This window comes from Coregonus clupeaformis, chromosome 7 (assembly GCF_020615455.1).
Source record: "Coregonus clupeaformis isolate EN_2021a chromosome 7, ASM2061545v1, whole genome shotgun sequence".
NCBI classification, from domain to species: domain Eukaryota; kingdom Metazoa; phylum Chordata; class Actinopteri; order Salmoniformes; family Salmonidae; genus Coregonus; species Coregonus clupeaformis.
The window spans coordinates 70494627-70513798 of record NC_059198.1 but is presented as its reverse complement, the minus strand read 5'-3'; the positions used below and the strand labels follow the sequence as shown (position 1 = coordinate 70513798).

The following is a 19172-nucleotide window of genomic DNA, read 5'->3' as shown; positions in this document are numbered from 1 at the left end:
ACAGTAATTCTCAGACTACACAATACATCATTCTCCAAAACTGTTCAAATCACATGATAACATAAGGGATTTCAGCTGATCAAAACCCAACATGTCTAGTGGAGCCTCTCCTCACACAGATAAGGGACAGACTTTGGATTGCAACTAATTAGGCACTGCATAATCTGTACTGTAGTTGGGCACAAGCTAGGAACATTCAAAAAGTCTGATTACATTCAGAGGCATGAAAATAAAAGCACAGACTAATTAGGCCTCTCTGTGGTGTGCAGTAATAACCCTTCCAGAATATGACCTTCCATTTGCACAGTGCATGGTGCAGTCAACTGTAATGCTACAGTATAAAATGGCTCCTTAAGAACAGGTGGAGCTGTAGTGATGAATCAAATCATCGGTCCTAAGATCTCCTCCCAGATAAAGATACAGAGACCTAGCTAATATCTTTATTTCAGCAGTAATGGATGGTGGATTAAGTCAGGCATGAAACCAGAAGCCAGTAAGTATTTTATTTCCACTGTGCCTGTGAGATGAATGATCATTATCAAGAAGAGAACCTCCACCCGTCCCCTTTTTATTGAGCTAAAGAAATAAATGTAATATGCAGAGGGCTTTCAGCATTGCAAACACATTTGGAAATGAAGAGTTCGAGTGTGTGTGTGTGTGTGTGTGTGTGTGTAATCATATGCATCTGTTTTGCATGATATACTATGCAGTTAATGATACTAACTGAGGCCCTGTCTGTCTCTCAGGGTGATAGCTGGTGTTATTCTACGGGTGCCTAGTGGACAGATAGCAGCTAAATAAATCAGAGGCGTCCCCTCATCGTCACATCAACCGTCTGTCTCATCCGCCGTCCCCCATCCTCGATAAATACCCTCAGCAATTAGGAATCACTATAATTCTGCCTAATCTTGTCATTGGCACAGATAAACCCACTATGTCCTCGCCATGGTCGCTAGAAAACACTGCCTTATCTTCTGCAATGTCATAACATGTCTGTTACTCCTCCTCCCAGCTCAGAGTCATGTACATAGGTAGGAAAGGAATAGACAGATGGACAAACAGGCTGAGAAGATGGAGAGAAAAAAACGACAAGGGGGGAAAGAAAGAGAGACACAAATCTCACAGTAGAAAACAGATCTGGGAGGCTAAAACAATGCTCCGCCCCCCACCGTCATGTTTTGGAGTAATCCTCTCCGTGACACAAAACTAGTTTCACCATTGTAGCTTCTATTAATACAGTATACTCTGAGGTCAAACTGATGAGGGAGGGAGACAGGGAGCGACAGAGAGAGGTCGAAAAAAAGGGAGACGTTCACAGAATTAGTATTCAGGCTGCAGAGGGAGGGAGGAGGGAAGGGATGGAGGGATGGAGGGAGATGAGTGAGGATGTAGACTCATCTTTTAGAACAGCTCTTGAAGAGGGAGAAAATAAATGGAGGTAGGAGCGTCGGAGCGGAAGAGCTCAAACATGAAAAACTGTAAGGGGATAACCTCAGCTGAAGAATACAACCTTCTCTCTGTGAGACAGCATTATTGAACTGGTCAGGCAGAGAGGTCCTTGTCATAACAGTCAGGAGTAGACTATGCCACCCACTCTGAGCCTAAACACCTTCCATTCCATTTCCCACCGTCACAACAGCTCAATCTGTCACGGGACCGTGAACGCTGTCATCCAAGGACAAGTCCATTCGGGTGGAAATAAATCAGCTGAGCCAGAGAAATGTGCTGCCTTTGACCTTGAGTGTTATAGTATAGTGTCTCTGTCTGGGTAACTGAGTCTGGACTGGGTGACCTTTCTGGCCATGTCCCGTCCAATGCAAATGTCATGGTACAGCTATATGGACACTCAATCATTACGCTATTTTTTATTGGTAAATTTACAAACATATATAATGATAAATAGACTTGAAACTTGTATCTCATTATGGTGTATGGTGAAATAAGTATAGCCAGTTATAATTGTAATGGCTTAGCTGATAATAACAAAAGAAGAACAATATTTACATGGCTCAAAGAGAAGGAATATAATATCTATTGTATACAGGAAACTCATTCAACAATTCGAGATGAAGTAGCGTGGAAAAAAGAATGGGGGGAAATATACTTCTCCCATGGGCAAAGAAATTCAAAAGGGGTGATGATATTAATTAATAGTAATTTCGATCCGAATGTGCAAATTGTCCAAATAGATACGCAAGGTAGATGGATTATTTTAAATATGGTATTGGACCATAAACAGATATGGCTCATTAACCTTTACGGACCAAATAATGATGATCCACAATTCTTTGACAATATATATAATAAATTATCAAGCCTGCAAGCAACTCAAGACAATATTATTATGGTGGGGGATTATAATACTGTTTTAAATAGCTCAATGGACCGAAAAGGAAATCACACCACAAACAATCACCCACATGCTCTTAAGGAAATTGTGAATGTCATGGATACATTAGAACTAGTAGATATATGGAGGCTTAAATATGCTGATCTAGTGAGATATACATGGCGGAGACTGAATCAAGCTAGTCGTCTTGACTTCTTTCTTATCTCATTCTCGTTGGCACCAAAAGTAAAAAAAGTGTTGATAGGGGACAGAATGCGGTCGGACCATCATATAATAGGCATATACATTACTCTGACTGAATTTCCACGTGGGCGAGGATATTGGAAATTTAATCAAAGCCTATTAGATGATAATTTATTTATAATTAGAACAAAGGAATTTATAACTGACTTTTTCCAACATAACATAGGTACAGCGAATCCCCTTATTGTATGGGACACCTTTAAATGTGCCTTTAGAGGCCATGCAATTCAGTACTCATCTCGAAAACAAAAGCAATTTAGGTCAAAAGAGTTTATACTAAGAAAGGAAATAGAAAGTCTAACAGAACAGATAGATGGCAATAAAAACTGTAACATAGAGGCTCAGAATAAATTAGAGGAAAAACAAAAGAAATGGAAAAACTTATTCAAGAAAGATCAAGTGTAATATATTATAAAAATAAAGCAAACTGGATGGAATATGGGGAAAAATGCACAAAATTCTTTTTTAATCTTCAACATAGGAATGCTACCAAAAAGAACTTAATGAAACTGGTTACAATTGACGGAGTCACCCATAATTCACCTAATGATATTTTGAAGGAAGAAACAAAGTATTTTAAGCATATGTTTTCTTTTCAGTCGCCTCCATCTCCTCTAACTGAAGCTAATTGTAGAGATTTTTTTCTATTGATAATGTCAAATTAACAGCCACACAGAAAGACTCATGTGAAGGTGAAATTACAGAGGAGGAACTTCTGGATGCAATTAAAGACTTTAAGTCCGGGAAAACTCCAGGGTTGGATGGCATACCAATCGAGGTATACCAAACCTTTTTTGATATACTAAGAGGACCGTTATTAGCATGTTTTAACCACTCCTATGTAAATGGTAGATTATCTGACACTCAAGAAGAAGGTCTGATCTCATTATTACTGAAACAGGATACAAGTGGAAAATATAAAGATCCAGTCCATTTACAAAATTGGAGGCCCCTTACACTTCAGTGTTGTGATGCAAAAATCCTAGCAAAATGTATAGCGCATAGAATTAAAAAGGTATTGTCGGATATTATTCATTCTAATCAGACAGGTTTTTTACATGGAAGATACATTGGAGATAATATAAGGCAAGTATTGGAAACAATAGAACACTATGGAAAATATGGGAAACCAGGCCTGCTATTCATAGCAGACTTCGAAAAAGGCATTTGATAAAGTTCGACTGGAATTTATATATAAATGCCTGGAGCATTTCAATTTTGGAGAATCTCTTATAAAATGGGTCAAAATCATGTATAGTAACCCTAGGTGTAAAATAGTAAATAATGGCTATTTCTCAGAAAGTTTTAAACTGTCAAGAGGAGTGAAACAAGGTTGTCCACTATCGGCATATCTATTTATTGTGGCCATCGAGATGTTAGCTATTAAAATCAGATCCAATAATAATATCAGAGGATTAGAAATACAGGGCTTAAAAACAAAGGTGTCATTGTACGCAGATGATTCATGTTTTCTTTTAGATCCACAACTAGAATCCCTCCACAGCCTCAGAGGATCTAGATACATTTTCTAACCTCTCTGGATTAAAACCAAATTATGACAAATGTACTATATTACGTATTGGATCACTAAAAATACAATTTTTACATTACCATGTAGTTTACCAATAAAATGGTCTGATGGTGATGTGGATATACTCGAATACATATCCCAAAGGAAATAAATGATCTCACTTCAATACATTTTAATAGAAAGTTAGCAAAAATAGATAAGATCTTACTACCATGGAAAGGAAAATACCTGTCAATTTGTGGAAAAATCACCCTGATTAACTCTTTAGTATTATCCCAGTTTACCTATTTGCTTATGGTCTTGCCTACGCCTAGCAAACAGTTTTTTAAATTATATGAGAAAAAAATATTCAATTTTATTTGGAACGGCAAGCCAGACAAAATTAAAAGAGCATATTTATATAATGAATATGAATTCGGAGGACAGAAATTATTAAATATTAAAGCATTAGACCTATCACTAAAATCTTCAGTCATCCAAAAGTTATACTTAAATCCGAACTGGTTCTCAAGCAAATTAGTAAGATTGTCTCACCCACTGTTCAAGAAAGGCCTTTTTCCCTTTATTCAGATTACAACCTCTCACTTTCAGTTATTTGAACATAGAAAGTTGGTTGCAATTTCAATTTAATCCTCCAGAAACGACAGAACAAATAATGCAACAAATATTGTGGTTAAATTCAAATATACTAATTGACAAAAAACCTTTATTTTTTGACAGAATGTTTAAAAAAGGTATAATCTTCGTAAATGATATCATCTGTAGAACTGGTGGAGTTATGTCACACATGCAGCTAACAAAAACATATGGAAATGTCTGCTCTACCCAAAATTACAACCAAATAATTGCAGCCTTACCGCAAAAGTGGAAGAGGAAAGTTGAAGGGGGAGAAAGTAAGGAACTTGTCTGTCGGCCTTGCATTAAAGAACATAATTGGTTAAGGAAAACTGTGATAAATAAAAAAGTATATCAGTTTCACTTAAGGACCAAAGGATTGACAGCCGTCCCATATAGATTGCAAAATAGTTGGGAAGAGATCTTTGACGTACCGATCCCATGGCATAGTGTTTATGAACTGACACGCAAAACGACACCGGATTCAAAAATTAGAATCTTTCAATTTAAATTATTATATAAAATTCTTGCTACCAATAGAATGTTATTTATATGGGGGATACAATCTTCCCAGCTCTGCAGATTTTGCTGTGAAGAGATAGAATCATTAGATCATTTGTTTTGGTTCTGTCCATTTGTAGCTTGTTTTTGGACACAGGTCCAGGAATGGCTAAAGGATTGCAATATTTACCTGGAACTAACCTTGCAGATAGCATTACTGGGTGATCTGAAAAGTCATAGTCAATCAATCAATAATATAATAATACTTTTAGCAAAAATGTTTATTTTTAATTCACAATCTGTAGAAGCAATGAGAATAGAAAGGTTCAGAACTTTTGTAAAACATCACAGTACGGTTGAAATATATATGGCAAATAGAAATCCTATATGGATGGTGTTAAGAGATAGATGGGAGGTATTGAATAGAGTTGAAGGATGGGACTAATAACAAATAACAACAAATAATAACAAAGATAGCTAATAATGTAAGCATACTGTGTCCATAATAAGTATATAGGTTGTATGTTGGGAGCTTTTGGGAAAGAGCACAGTTAGAAAGATATGGCATTTAGAAGCAAACCGGATGGACATCATGAAAATGATCGGAGAGGTTGAGAGTAGAAGAAGTTCAGGAGCAAAAAAATAAATAAATATATATATATATATATATATATATATAGAATTATTGTAAAATTAACTCTGTCCATAAGGTGTAGATAGTAAGTATAGACCGGAAGTAGAGGCCTGGGCGTTGTTGTTCACTAATTTACTCCAAGTAGGGAAAGGATGGTGGGGTTGAAAAGTAATAAAGGGGAATATATATATAAAAAATAAAAATAAACATGGGGGATTGGAAGTGATGCAGACAATTACATTAATAGAAGATACAATCTATCTGCAATATTAAGCTGATCCATCCCCCAAAAAAAAAAAAAAAAAAAAAAAAGGACAAGTCCATTCGGGTGGAAATAAATCAGCTGAGCCAGAGAAATGTGCTGCCTTTGACCTTGAGTGTTATAGTATAGTGTCTCTGTCTGGGTAACTGAGTCTGGACTGGGTGACCTTTCTGGCCATGTCCCGTGATCCTCTCCTGCAGACATTACAGACTGAGAACACACTGTTACTGCAGTACGTCATGAAGTACAATACTCTGCTGCCTATAGTTTGTTTGTCAAGTCAATGATTCTTCAGCTAACTCCAACAACAAAGCCTATAACCATACACTAATAGAAGTTCAAGTTTACTTCCAGTTTAAGGTACATAGATTTGTGTTAATTTCCCTGGTGAGCAGTATAGAGGGTTGTAGAGGGTGGAGAAGAACTACAGGTATTAAAGGCATAGAGAAAGGCAGAGAGCCAATAGGACTACGGTAGGTTAACCCAGGCCTTGCCACTCAAGGCAGAGAGCAAATAGGACTACTGTAGGTTAACCCAGGCCTTGCCACTCAAGGCAGAGAGCAAATAGGACTACTGGAGGTTAACCCAGGCCTTGCCACTCAAGGCAGAGAGCAAATAGGACTACTGGAGGTTAACCCAGGCCTTGCCACTCAAGGCAGAGAGCAAATAGGACTACTGTAGGTTAACCCAGGCCTTGCCACTCAAGGCAGAGAGCAAATAGGACTACTGTAGGTTAACCCAGGCCTTGCCACTCAAGGCAGAGAGCAAATAGGACTACTGTAGGTTAACCCAGGCCTTGCCACTCAAGGCGGAGAGCAAATAGGACTACTGTAGGTTAACCCAGGCCTTGCCACTCAACGCCCACCCCCTACTGAAAGGATGCTCTTCTCGCCTCCTCTCCCCACTCCATCCGACTGCAAAACTCCCTCCACCCTCTTCTCTCTCCTCACATCACCTATCCCTCCTTCTCACTCAGCACTTCTCTCTCTCTCTCTCTCTCTCTCTCTCTCTCTCTCTCTCTCTCTCTCTCTCTCTCTCTCCCTGAGCCAAAATCATGAGGGAGCTCTTTACCTTACACCATCCCTCTCTCTTCCTCTCATTTGATCTCAAATACCTCTCGAGTTGGCGTCGCTGTGTCGCAGTTACTAAAATATGTACCCAGAGCTTATCCAGAACATTCCACCCCCCGCTCTCTCTTCCTCTTCTTCTCTCACCCTCTCTCTCTCTCTCTCTCTCTCTCCCTCTCTCTCGTTCTCTCTCTCTCTCTCTCCCTCTCTCTCTCTCTCTCTGTCGCACTCTCCTTCTCTCTCTCTCCCTCTCTCTCTCTCTCGCTCTCTCTCTCTCCCTCTCTAAACCACCACCAGGGGTTCTCTCAATCCAACTATCATTAAGGGAATGGCTTGGCTCAGTTGGCTGTAACTGTGAAGAGCTGCTGCCAGCCTATCAGAGATGCTGACGCATCAGTCTAGTGTTACTGTGGGGTGGAGAGGCTGCATGGGGCTGCGGCTGTCTGGGCTGACACATCACAATTGCTGTGCATATTGAAACAGCCTCCTCCGGACACATCATGCAGTGGCCCATGATAAACGATGTACAGTGTGATAAATATCTGGGCTTTTCAGGGATCTTTGCTTTAGGATCTCTCGTTAATTTATGGTTTGGAGCCACGAATCCTAATGTTAAATGCCTGAATTTTCTGTATTGGGATTGTGTGGCACACAGAGTGGAAGGCAGGTTGCGTGTTAGAGTACAGACTGTGAATTATTCATAGCCAAAGTCAGGCCTCACAGTGGGGAGTGTCTGCCTGCCAACAGGGAGGACAGAGGGAAAGTAAAAAGTCAGCAAAATATGAAAGACATCAAAGTCCCAAACCATCTCATTTACAGGACCATCATCCCACAGCATCCCGCATCTGTCTAAGAATAGAACAGAACAAAGTTTCCACATTGGTGCACCTCTATCCTCCGTATCAATTCCCCTCACTCACACTCACTCACACACACAGACACACACACCACATGTCCCAACTAGTCTCTGTGAGGAATGGAGATGCACACCAAGACGGAACAACACACATCAGTACACACACACACAAACAGATACATACACATTTTCACAGTAATAAACACACACACACACCACAGGTGGCTGCTGAGGGACGAACGGCTCATAATAATGGCTGGAACGGAGCAAATCGAATGGCATCAAAATGGAAACCATGTGTTTGTGGTATTTGATACCATTCCACTGATTCCGCTCCAGTCATTACCACAAGCCAATTGTCTCCAATTAAGGTGCCACCAACCTCCTGTGACACACACACACACACACACACACACAGCTGCAAGGGCAGTAGCATAGTAGGAGTGCCCCAGCAATGCTGTGTGTTAGCCCCACCCCAGATGAGCATGTCCCAGGAATGGAGTCTCCATTTTAATCTGGCTCAGTTACACTGTGTACATCACATCCCATCCACAAAATATTTACAGTATATGCTTGGCTGCCTGGCTGCCTGCCTGACTCACAGCCTGAGTCGTGGGCACTGCTTCATATGCCTGCCACCACCCAGATACACAGGCCGGCAGGCCAAACCACAGGAGGTAAAACACCACGACACCATCACAGTAAAGCAGTCAGCTTCCAAACACAGTAGTTTGATACTACATCCCTAATAGCCAGTACTTACAACCAACTTCCCTCAATACTGAAGGCATACAGTAGTAACACAATAGACCACAGAACAAAATGCTAAATACTCTACTGGTGTAAACACATCTAGAAAAACTGACCAGTGTGGTTACCCCAACACACACATGGATACCATAACCCCACCTAGTTCCCCAAAAATGGAATCCATGTGACACCACAATAAAAAATACACGTCACACTACATAACCATAACAAGTGTTCACAATGTATTTATACAACCAAATGTACCAGACATAGACATACAGTACAACTCACAACAATATCACACCCAAATGTCCCAGATATTTAATTCCCACCTTAATCACTCTATCTGATAGTCCAGCAGCCAGGATAGCCTGGCTGGGTGATCCTCTTACAGTAGGCTAACACCGCCACAGCACCAAAAGGGCACTGGGGCACTAAGTACTCACTAGTAATAACTAATATAGCCTAGAGAGAGAAAAACACACTACCTGCCCTGTTTACTGTACTGTATGCAGTGATATGAAGTGAAGTAACAAAGTTTATACCTTTACATGGTACATTCACATATCATGGTGTCAGGTGGTACTAGCCCACCGTCCCCCCCTCTCTCCCTACACCCTACCTCCCTTTCCCTCGCCACCACCCTATCTATTTATTTATTTTTTAAACAGCTTGGTGATAAGTCACGCTGCAGCCTTTAATTCAATGCAGTTCAGATTTGCTGAGGTAATCCTCTCGACATTGATTTATGGATAAACACACCACCAAGTTTTTTCTCCACATGCATCTCAAATCCATCTTCCTATGACATTGCATTTTATACCCTGCTGTACAACCACATCAAAAGCGACTATTTAAAAACAATATACATCATTGATCACGGAATTCCTATTAGGAATTTTTGCCGCGTCATGCGTGTTCCTAGATGAAGGGGACGTTGGGCTCGCGGACAGGTGATGAGCACACACTCTGCGAAAGTACTGCAGTGGGGTGGTCCCGCACGCGGCAGGCAGGTCAGGACACGGCTCTATTAATTCCTGCTGCTTTTACAGATAAGAAACTACATTTTCAGAGCCATCATTATCATACATTTTGGGATATTCTCTACGACACAGTGGTTATTTGTCATGACCGTAACAGAGTGCTAGAGAGGTGGGCGGGAAATGAACCATGCGATGCAGAAACTTGCACGCTGGCGCGAGAAAGCACTGCAATGCAGAAAGCCTTGTGCGAGACTGTAACCGTCGCGCGTCCTCAGTCCACAGGAACCATGCCACTTGACTTATCTCAGAATTCAACGCAAAAATATATAGAATATGCAACTGTGTAAAACATAACAGCCATCGTGAACCCTTATACAATGTTTTGATGATTATTGGTCATTTTAAATCAGATGTTCTGCCCTTCAAAGACTAGATGCACCTTTTGCCCAGAGCTTTTAGCCACTTCTATCTTGATTCACATTTTTACAATGAATCCCTTTTTATGTCAATATTGTTATCAATATGCTGCATATACAGGCTTAGGCTATTTAATTCATCTGACAGCAATTGGCTAAGAAAGGACAAAACACTGACAGAAATGACCATTACTGTTTCACAAGACTTACGTGATGAGCACTCTTGAAAACCCAAAAATAAAAGGCTTATGCTCAATATTTTGCAAATCATCCTTTACAGAGGACAAGCGTCTCCGCACATGCTATGTTAATTAGATCGTAGATTGTGTTCTCCTCTCCACAGGGCACGGTAGCATCCTTTCAGCCCCCTTTTCCCAACTTTAACTCGCGCAGTTCCAACTCCTCTTCCCGGGATCTCGGGTAGCCTCTGCGGGGACGGGGACGCGCATCAGTTACTGGTGCTGATGCTGCGCTTCACCGAGAGCGCGCACTGCTAGGCTATATTTTATGTAAATTGTTTTTAATAACGGTCACATATAGGGGACACATTTCCAAGTGATCATTGTGATCACTTTATGGATGTGAAATACTGGCAACGCATGCTTTGACACTGTGACTTCAGTAGCTCCTTCAGAATTCCGCGTAGTTTTTGGTCCAGAGGAAGGAAGGTGGAAAGGAAGGGAGGGGTGGATGAAAAAAAAACTTTTTGGGTCCAGCAGGCTACTTCTGTTTCCCAGTAGAGAACTTGAATGATATACGTTTGACTTTGTTGTCAATAGTTCCGCAAATATACCTAGTCAGTAGCTTAGTAACCCAGGATTTATGCGATTCGTTTCACCGTCGTAGAATAAGGTTGTTCCTTTCCCGCATCGTTACACTCGCATATTGCTTTGGTTTGGCATCTCCCATATTCCATCAGTGGGCTTGGCATGCGGTACTTCTCACGACCTCGCACTGGTCATGGGAGCACTGAGCCTATCAGAGAGCATCATCAATTTGGTCAAAAGCCTCTTCCTCCCCTGAGACCAAAAGTCAGATGACGATTATAATAACGATTACAATGTCTGTCGTTGCTCCCTAATAATGTGTTCGAGACTAATACTGTACTGTACAAGAGAGAGTAGCCTACAGAAGGCTACACCACAACCAGTTATGTGGAGGACTGACCTTGACCTACAATAGGGTCCTGAATAGGTACCAACAAAGTTACAGGAGACTGATGATGTGTGGCCCAGGTTTAGTGACTGCCAGTTTGTGGCTGATGCTGAGACAGGCATAGGCAGAGAGGACAGGGTGGGGGCGGGGTGGTAGGATTGACTAGCGGGTTTATCTATGACATGTGTGGCACACTGGCCATGAACTAAAAAGGCTTTGAGATTAAGAAATGGGTTTATGGGACAGTGGGCAGCAGCAGTGTCAGTGCCGGGATGGGGTGAGATTGGACGTCGAGGCCAGCGTGGGATTTGCATTTTCAATCAAATCAGATTGGCATTTTGTAATCTCTCTGCCTCCACCTCCCCCAGCAATACCATAACATACTATATACCTCTGTAAATTGAATATATGAAGCCTCTAAGAAGATAAGGAGGAGGAGGAAGAGGAGGAAGAGGAGGAGAAGTAATAGAGGTCTAGAGTTTGTTTTCTTCCCACTAATTGCTTGTATAAAGAATAATCATCTTGGTTTCAAAATGCATGTCACATAGATTTTTTAAATTATTTATCCTTTATTTAACTAGGCAAGTCAGTTAAGAACAAATTCTTATTTACAATGAAGGCCTACCCCGGCCAAACACGGACGACGCTGGGCCAATTGTGCGCCGCCCTATGGGACTCCCAATCACGGCGGATGTGATACAGCCTGGAATTGAACCAGGGTCTTTAGTGACGCCTCTATCACTGAGGTGCAGTGCCTTAGACCACTGCGCCACTCGGGAGCAGCCCGAGTTTGTCAACAACAGTGAGAAAAATAGAGGTATGGGCCGTACGGCCAAGGCAGATTAGATCAAACCTAAAAGTAATCAATGAAAAACAATAACACACACACAAACACACACACACACACACACACACACACTAGAAAGCGTTAATCTCTCTCATTCACACACAGGCGTATACATTCAAGTTGGGGTCAGGGGTCAAACTGAATGCAACATCCATCTTGATTACCATCTGTTTCCAGGGTGACCTTGACCTGTCTCTTCTTACAGTTTGTGGTGAATTTTCAAAACTCTTAGTACAAAACTCCAAACTGTTAACACTTGGTAACGCAGCCGGTCTTACATTCAAAACCTTTCATTGTGCATTCATTTTGTTTGGAGACACCTTTCACCACACAACCATTGATCCAAAATATGTTTACTGTGAAATATAATGAGTACATTGGTTTAATCACCAAAACACAACATAATGATATCTTCTCAATGTAGTTATTTTAACAACCTGTTAATTCAATAGGAAAAATGTAAGGTAAATGTTTCAAAATTGCTATTTGAATGTAGTATGCTACAGTACTGTAAATTACAGTTCATTAGAATGTTTTCACATTAGGTAATACACTTGCACTACCCATTAAAAGTGACTGAACATCAAATTAGCATACATTTTTATCCCATGTGTGATCAAAGGTGTGATCCTTGAAGACATCTTTCACCATGTACTCTATATATGCAAAAGTATGTGGACACCCCTTCAAAATCGTGGATTTGGCTATTTCAGCCACACCCGTTGTTGACAGGTGTATAAAATTGAGCACACCGCCATGAAATCTCCATAGACAAACATTGGCAGTAGAATGGCCTTACTGAAGAGCTCAGTGATTTTCAACGTGACACCGTCATAGGATGCCACCTTTCCAACAAGTCAGTTCGTCAAATTTCTGCCATGCTAGAGCTGCCCCAGTCAACTGTAAGTGCTGTTATTGTGAAGTGGAAACGTCTAGGAGCAACAATGGCTCAGCCGCGAAGTGGTAGGCCACGCAAACTCATAGAACGGGACCGCTGAATGCTGAAGCGCGTACCACGTAAAAATCATCTGTCCTCCAAACTGCCTCTGGAAGCAACGTCAGCACAATAACTGTTAGTCTGGAGCTTCATGAAATGGGTTTCCATGGCCGAGCAGCCGTACACAAGCCTAAGATCACTATGCGCAATGCCAAGTGTCAGCTGGAGTGGTATAAAGCTCGCCGCCATTGGACTCTGGAGCAGTGGAAATGCATTCTCTGGAGTGATGAATCACGCTTCACCATCTGGCAGTCCGACGGATGAATCTGGGTTTGGCTAATGCCAGGAAAACGCTACCTGCCCGAATGCATAGTGCCAACTGTAAAGTTTGGTGGAGGAGGAATAATGCTCTGGGGCTGTTTTTCATGGTTCGGGCTAGGCCCCTTAGTACCAGTGAAGGGGAATCTTAACACTACAGCATACAATGGCATTCTAGACGATTTTGTGCTTCCAACATTGTGGCAAAAGTTTGGGAAAGGCCCTTTCCTGTTTCAGCATGACAATGCCCCCGTGCACAAAGGTCCATACAAAGGTCCATACAGAAATGGTTTGTCAAGATTGGTGTGGAAGAACTTCCCTGGCCTGCACAGAGCCCTGACCTCAACCCCATCGAACACCTTTGGGATGAATTGGAACGCCAACTGCGAGCCATGCCTAATTGCCCAACATCACTAATGTTTTTGTGGTTGAATGGAAGGAAGTCCCTGCAGCAATGTTCCAACATCTAGTGGAAAGCCTTCCCATAAGAGTGGAGGCTGTTATAGCAGCAAAGGGGGGACCAACTCCATATTAATGCCCATGATTTTGGAATGAGATTTTCGACGAGCAGGTGTCCACATACTTTTGGTCATGTAGTGTACCTTAAAAAAAGGTAGGGGTGTGGATCAGAAAACCAGTCAGTATCTGGTGTGACCACCATTTGCCTTATGCAGCGCGACATATCTCCTTCGCATAGAGTTGATCAGGCTGTTGATTGTGGCCTGTGGAATGTTATCCCACTCCTCTTCAATGGCTGTGCGAAGTTGCTGGATGTTGGCGGGAACTGGAACACGCTGTCGTACACGTCGATCCAGAGCATCCCAAACATGCTCAATGGGTGACATGTCTGGTGAGTATGCAGGCCATGGAAGAACTGGGACATTTCCAGCTTCCAGGAATTGTGTACAGATCCTTATGACATGGGGCCATGCATTATCATGCTGAAACATGAGGTGATGGCGGTGGATGAATGGCACGACAATGGGCCTCAGGACCTCATCACGGTATCTTTGTGCATTCAAATTGCCGTAGATAAAATGCAATTGTGTTCGTTGTCCGTTGCTTATGCCTGCCCATAACATAACCCCACCGACACCATGGGGCACTCTGTTCACAACGTTGTCATCAGCAAACCGCTCGCCCACACAACGCCATTCACAATGTCTGCAGTTGTGAGGCCGGTTGGACGTACTGCCAAATTCTATAAAATGACGTTGGAGGCGGCTTTTTTTAAATAGAAATTAACATTCAATTCTCTGGCAACAGCTCTGGTGGACATTCCTGCATTCAGCATGCCAATTGCACGCTCCCTCAAAACTTGAGACATCTGTGGCATTGTGTTGTGTGACAAAACTGCACATTTTAGAGTGGGCTTTTATTGTCCCCAGCACATGGTGCACCTGTGTAATGATCATGCTGTTTAATCAGCTTCTTGACATGCCACACCTGTCAGATGGATGGATTGTCTTGGCAAAGGAGAAAGGCTCACTAACAGGGATGTAAACAATTGTGCATATGGAACATTTCTGGAATCTTTTATTTCAGCTCATGAAACATGGGACCAACCCTTCTCATGTTGCGTTTATATTTTTGTTCAGTGTAATATACTGGTCTATGACTGGCCCAGGGGATATTAATTGAACCATAGGGACTATACACTCTATGTTACATGGCACAGTTCTTAAAAGTAATGGATCAACTGCTTAACAAACCGTTTCATAGAGCGTCATCAGACCTATATGTCCCACCGACATAAAACCTAAATGTCCCACAGACATCATACCTAAATGTCCCACAGACATCATACCTAAATGTCCCACCGACATCATACCTAAATGTTGCTCCAAGGACATCATATGAAATAATCAGCATTCTAAAATATGTTTTGAATGCAGTTATACTGCCTACTGAAATCGACTACGATTTACTTGATCAATGTATTCATTTGTATAAAGGCAGCCCTCCGCAACTCTCTGATTCAGAGGGGTTGGGTTAAATGCGGAAGACACATTTCAGTATAGCATTAATTAGTTGAAAATAATGTCAGTCTAGGATCGAACGTTACATTCTTGTGTTATACATCAACTGACCACTAGATGTCACCTGAGGCTCAATGTTAAAGCTCAGTCCCTGAAGGACACGCTGTGACTGCTGCTGTCCACGTCTCACCCTGTCTATTCATCACTAGACTTTATTCTCCCCCTTTAAAATGTTCCTTTTTACTGCCACTAGGAAATGTATGAAAACTGAACACACTCGATGAATAATGTGCAAATAGCTACTGGGTCAATATGCTATGTGCCAACTTCAAAATCCCAAGTTACCTTTCTTGTAAGCATTACATATTTCTAAGATTATACTTTAAGATTATACTCTCTCTCTCTCTCTCTCTCTCTCTCTCTCTCTCTCTCTCTCTCTCTCTCTCTCTCTCTCTCTCTCTCTCTCTCTCTCTCTGTCTCTCTCTCTCTCTCTCTCTCTCTCTGTCTGTCTCTCTCTCTCTCTCTCTCTCTCTCTCTCTCTCTCTCTCTCTCTCTCTCTCTCTCTCTCTCTCTCTCTCTCTCTCTCTCTCTCTCACACACACACACACACACACACCACAATGTCTCCTTGTTTCTCACAGGGAATCTTTGATCAGATTGTACTTTGGCCAAGTGTGTATTTTCCATAGGGGTGCCATTGTACAAGGCAAGGGACACAAGCTGAGTACACACACACACACACACACACACACACACACACACACACACATGGTCCGGTGCTGCAAAGAAGGACCTAGAAAAACTGTAGCTGGCCCAGAACAGAGCGGCACATCTTGCTCTTCGCTGTTAGCAGAGGGCTAATATCAATACTATACATGTCAGTCTCTCTCGGCTAAAAGTTGAGGAGAGATTGACTGCATCACTTCTTGTTTTTATAATAAACATTAATGTGTTGAAAATTCCAAATTGTTTGCATAGTCAACTTACACACAGCACTGACACACACACTTACCCCACCAGACATTTATTTTCACGGTCCCCAAATCTAGAACGAACCACCAGACATGCCACCAGGGGTCTTTTCACAGCCCCCAAATTCAGAACAAATTCAAGGAAACGTACAGTATTATATAGAGCCATGATTGCATGGAACTCCCTTCCATCTCAAATTGCTCAAGTGAACAGCAAACCTGTCTTTAAAAAACTGATAAAGCAACACCTCACGGCACAACGCCTCTCGCCTATTTCACCTAAATATTTTGTTTTTATGTACTGTTATGTACCAGTGGAGGCTGCTGAGGGGAGGACGGCTCATAATAATGGCTGGAACGGAGCGAATGGAATGGCATCAAACACATGGAAACAATGGAAACCATGTGTTTGATGTTGTTGATATCTTTCCACCGATTCCACTCCAGCCATTACCACGTGCCCGTCCTCCCCAATTAAGGTGCCTCCAACCTCCTGTGGTATGTACTGATATGTATGTGCAACTGATAGCCTAGATGCTACTGAACGTAAATGTAATATTTTCAAATGTAAATGATAAATGTAGACCTAGAATGTTAATGTTCTCTATTATGCCATGTTTCGGGTGGACCCTAGGAAGAGTAGCTGCATCTATCGCAACAGCTAATGGGGATCTTAATAAAATACCAAAAATACCAAATACACACACAAAAACACACAATACACAACCGGGGACTCAAACAAGTCCTGATGCAAATGTTCCCTAGAGATAGTTTCGCTGATCTGTTATCATCGATGAGTGCTAGATGTCATGAAGATAGATGGAGGGGAAAACGTTGTGTGATGAGCACTTTCTTGATTTATATGTGTATACTGTGTGTCAAACAAACAATGAAGTTACAGTCAATTGAAGAGGACCTGTGCGTGTGTGTGTTTGTGAGTGAGTGTGTTTCCTTCACAGAGAACTGAATGTCTCTCTTTATGATGTTGAAGTGTACTACACATGATAGCTGGGTGCTTTTTGTAGATAGGCATTTCTCCGGCCACCACCCATGGGAGCCACGAGGACCCCACACACTGGTGGCCTGTTGTCCATCCACCTGTGTGACCTCCACCGGGATGACCCAGTCCCAGCTGAGAGCATGCCCAGCAGGGGTCCTCCAGACTGGGATCCCACCTGGTGTCTGCCCCACTCCTGGTCCAGCCACACTGTTAGCTCAACTGGTGCCTCCTGGACAGCTGAGCCCACTCCAACACTCAGGACAGAGTGGAGATAAGCAAGTAAACAGCTAACACACTTAAAAGAGTGATTTCCCAACCGTCCTAAAGAAATTGTGTGTACAATGCAACAGATATCTCACAACTGCATCTCCAGCAACTTCCTGAAAATGCTTTGTGAAGTTCCTCTTACGTGAAATAACTTCCCCCTAAGTAAAGTTTCCCCAATGGCACTGAGAGGAACTAATCCTTTTTTGTCTTTTCAGCCGGAGCAGTAGAGGTAGGGTTATAATAAGCCTTGGCCAGTATTCACTGCTCTATCATCACATTCCACTTTACTATGTTGAAGTGCCATGACAGCAGCATGGTGAGGTTCACTCAGGTCATGTGACTGGGGAGTGTGAACACTGTCTGGGTGTCACTGGGCCTCCACCAACACACTGCTAATGAAGGACAATGAAGGACCACTTCATCATCTTTCTCTTACACACTCGCACGCATTCACACACGCAAACACATATTAACCGTTCACACACACATCTCCAACAAACACTCAAACACAAGGAGACGATGGAGACACGCACCGGCAGCTTCACAAAGATGGCAGCACCTGCACTGAGTTTAAATACCAACAGCTGTGGCCTACAGGAGCAAGAGCTGAGGCTCTTTTGTTCCCACTGTTTGCTGCCAATCCCACACACAGACAGACACACATGCATGTTTGCACGCACACACACACACAGACTCATGCACACTTCCCCCCTCCTGGTCCTATATTTCCCCACACACCAGACAAGCCATACATGTTTAGTCTGTCTGCCAGTTTGTTTGCTCACTGACTTCTCTTTTTGTTGCCCTGTCTTGGCTTTTGTTTGATGTTGATTGCTGACTGTAGCACTTGACAATTGCAGCTGGGACGGGAGGGTAAATGAAAACAGATCAGATCAGGTGACCCAATGTGAGAAAGGACTGGTTTGAGTGATGGGAATTCAACTTAGCACAACACAAACAATGAGTCTGAGTATACAGTATGTGAGTGTTTCCAGTGGAGTTCGTCCACAAAGGACACCTTGTGCCTGTAGAACAAGATCTTAGATAATAGACGCAATGAGGTTGGAAACCCTGTGATTCACTTAGTTTGGTCTCACTAACACTATGTGTTCAACCTCAATGTTACTAATGAGACTCAAAGCAGAAAGGCTTGAGTTGATGCATGGGTCCACCAAACATATTTACTTGGAATCTCCCACACCAACCCCCTCAAAGCACCCTAGACACACACACACACACACACACACACACACACACACACACACACACACACACACACACACACACACACACACACACACACACACACACACACACACACACACACACACACACACACACACACACACACACACACAAACACAGACACTGACACACACACAGAGTTGGCCAGACAGTCCTACAGCCCTTTTCTCATTCCCCCTGGGCCGGTGCTGATTCCTTTTCCTTGGAGCTGAGAGCTGAGCTCCAGCAAAGTACGTCTGGCAGTA

The 19172-nt window shown here is 42.4% G+C and overlaps 1 protein-coding gene across 1 annotated transcript in view; it reads right to left on the bottom strand.

Moving 5' to 3' along the window:
• LOC121569565 (contactin-associated protein 1) overlaps positions 1-11114 on the bottom strand; it is a 36001-nt gene extending 24887 nt beyond the window's left edge. The window contains exon 1 of the mRNA XM_041880641.2: positions 10419-11114. Coding sequence (XP_041736575.1) covers positions 10419-10479 — 61 coding nt within the window. The 5' untranslated portion in view covers positions 10480-11114. The remainder of the gene's footprint in view (positions 1-10418) is intronic.
• Positions 11115-19172: the final 8058 nt, after the last annotated feature.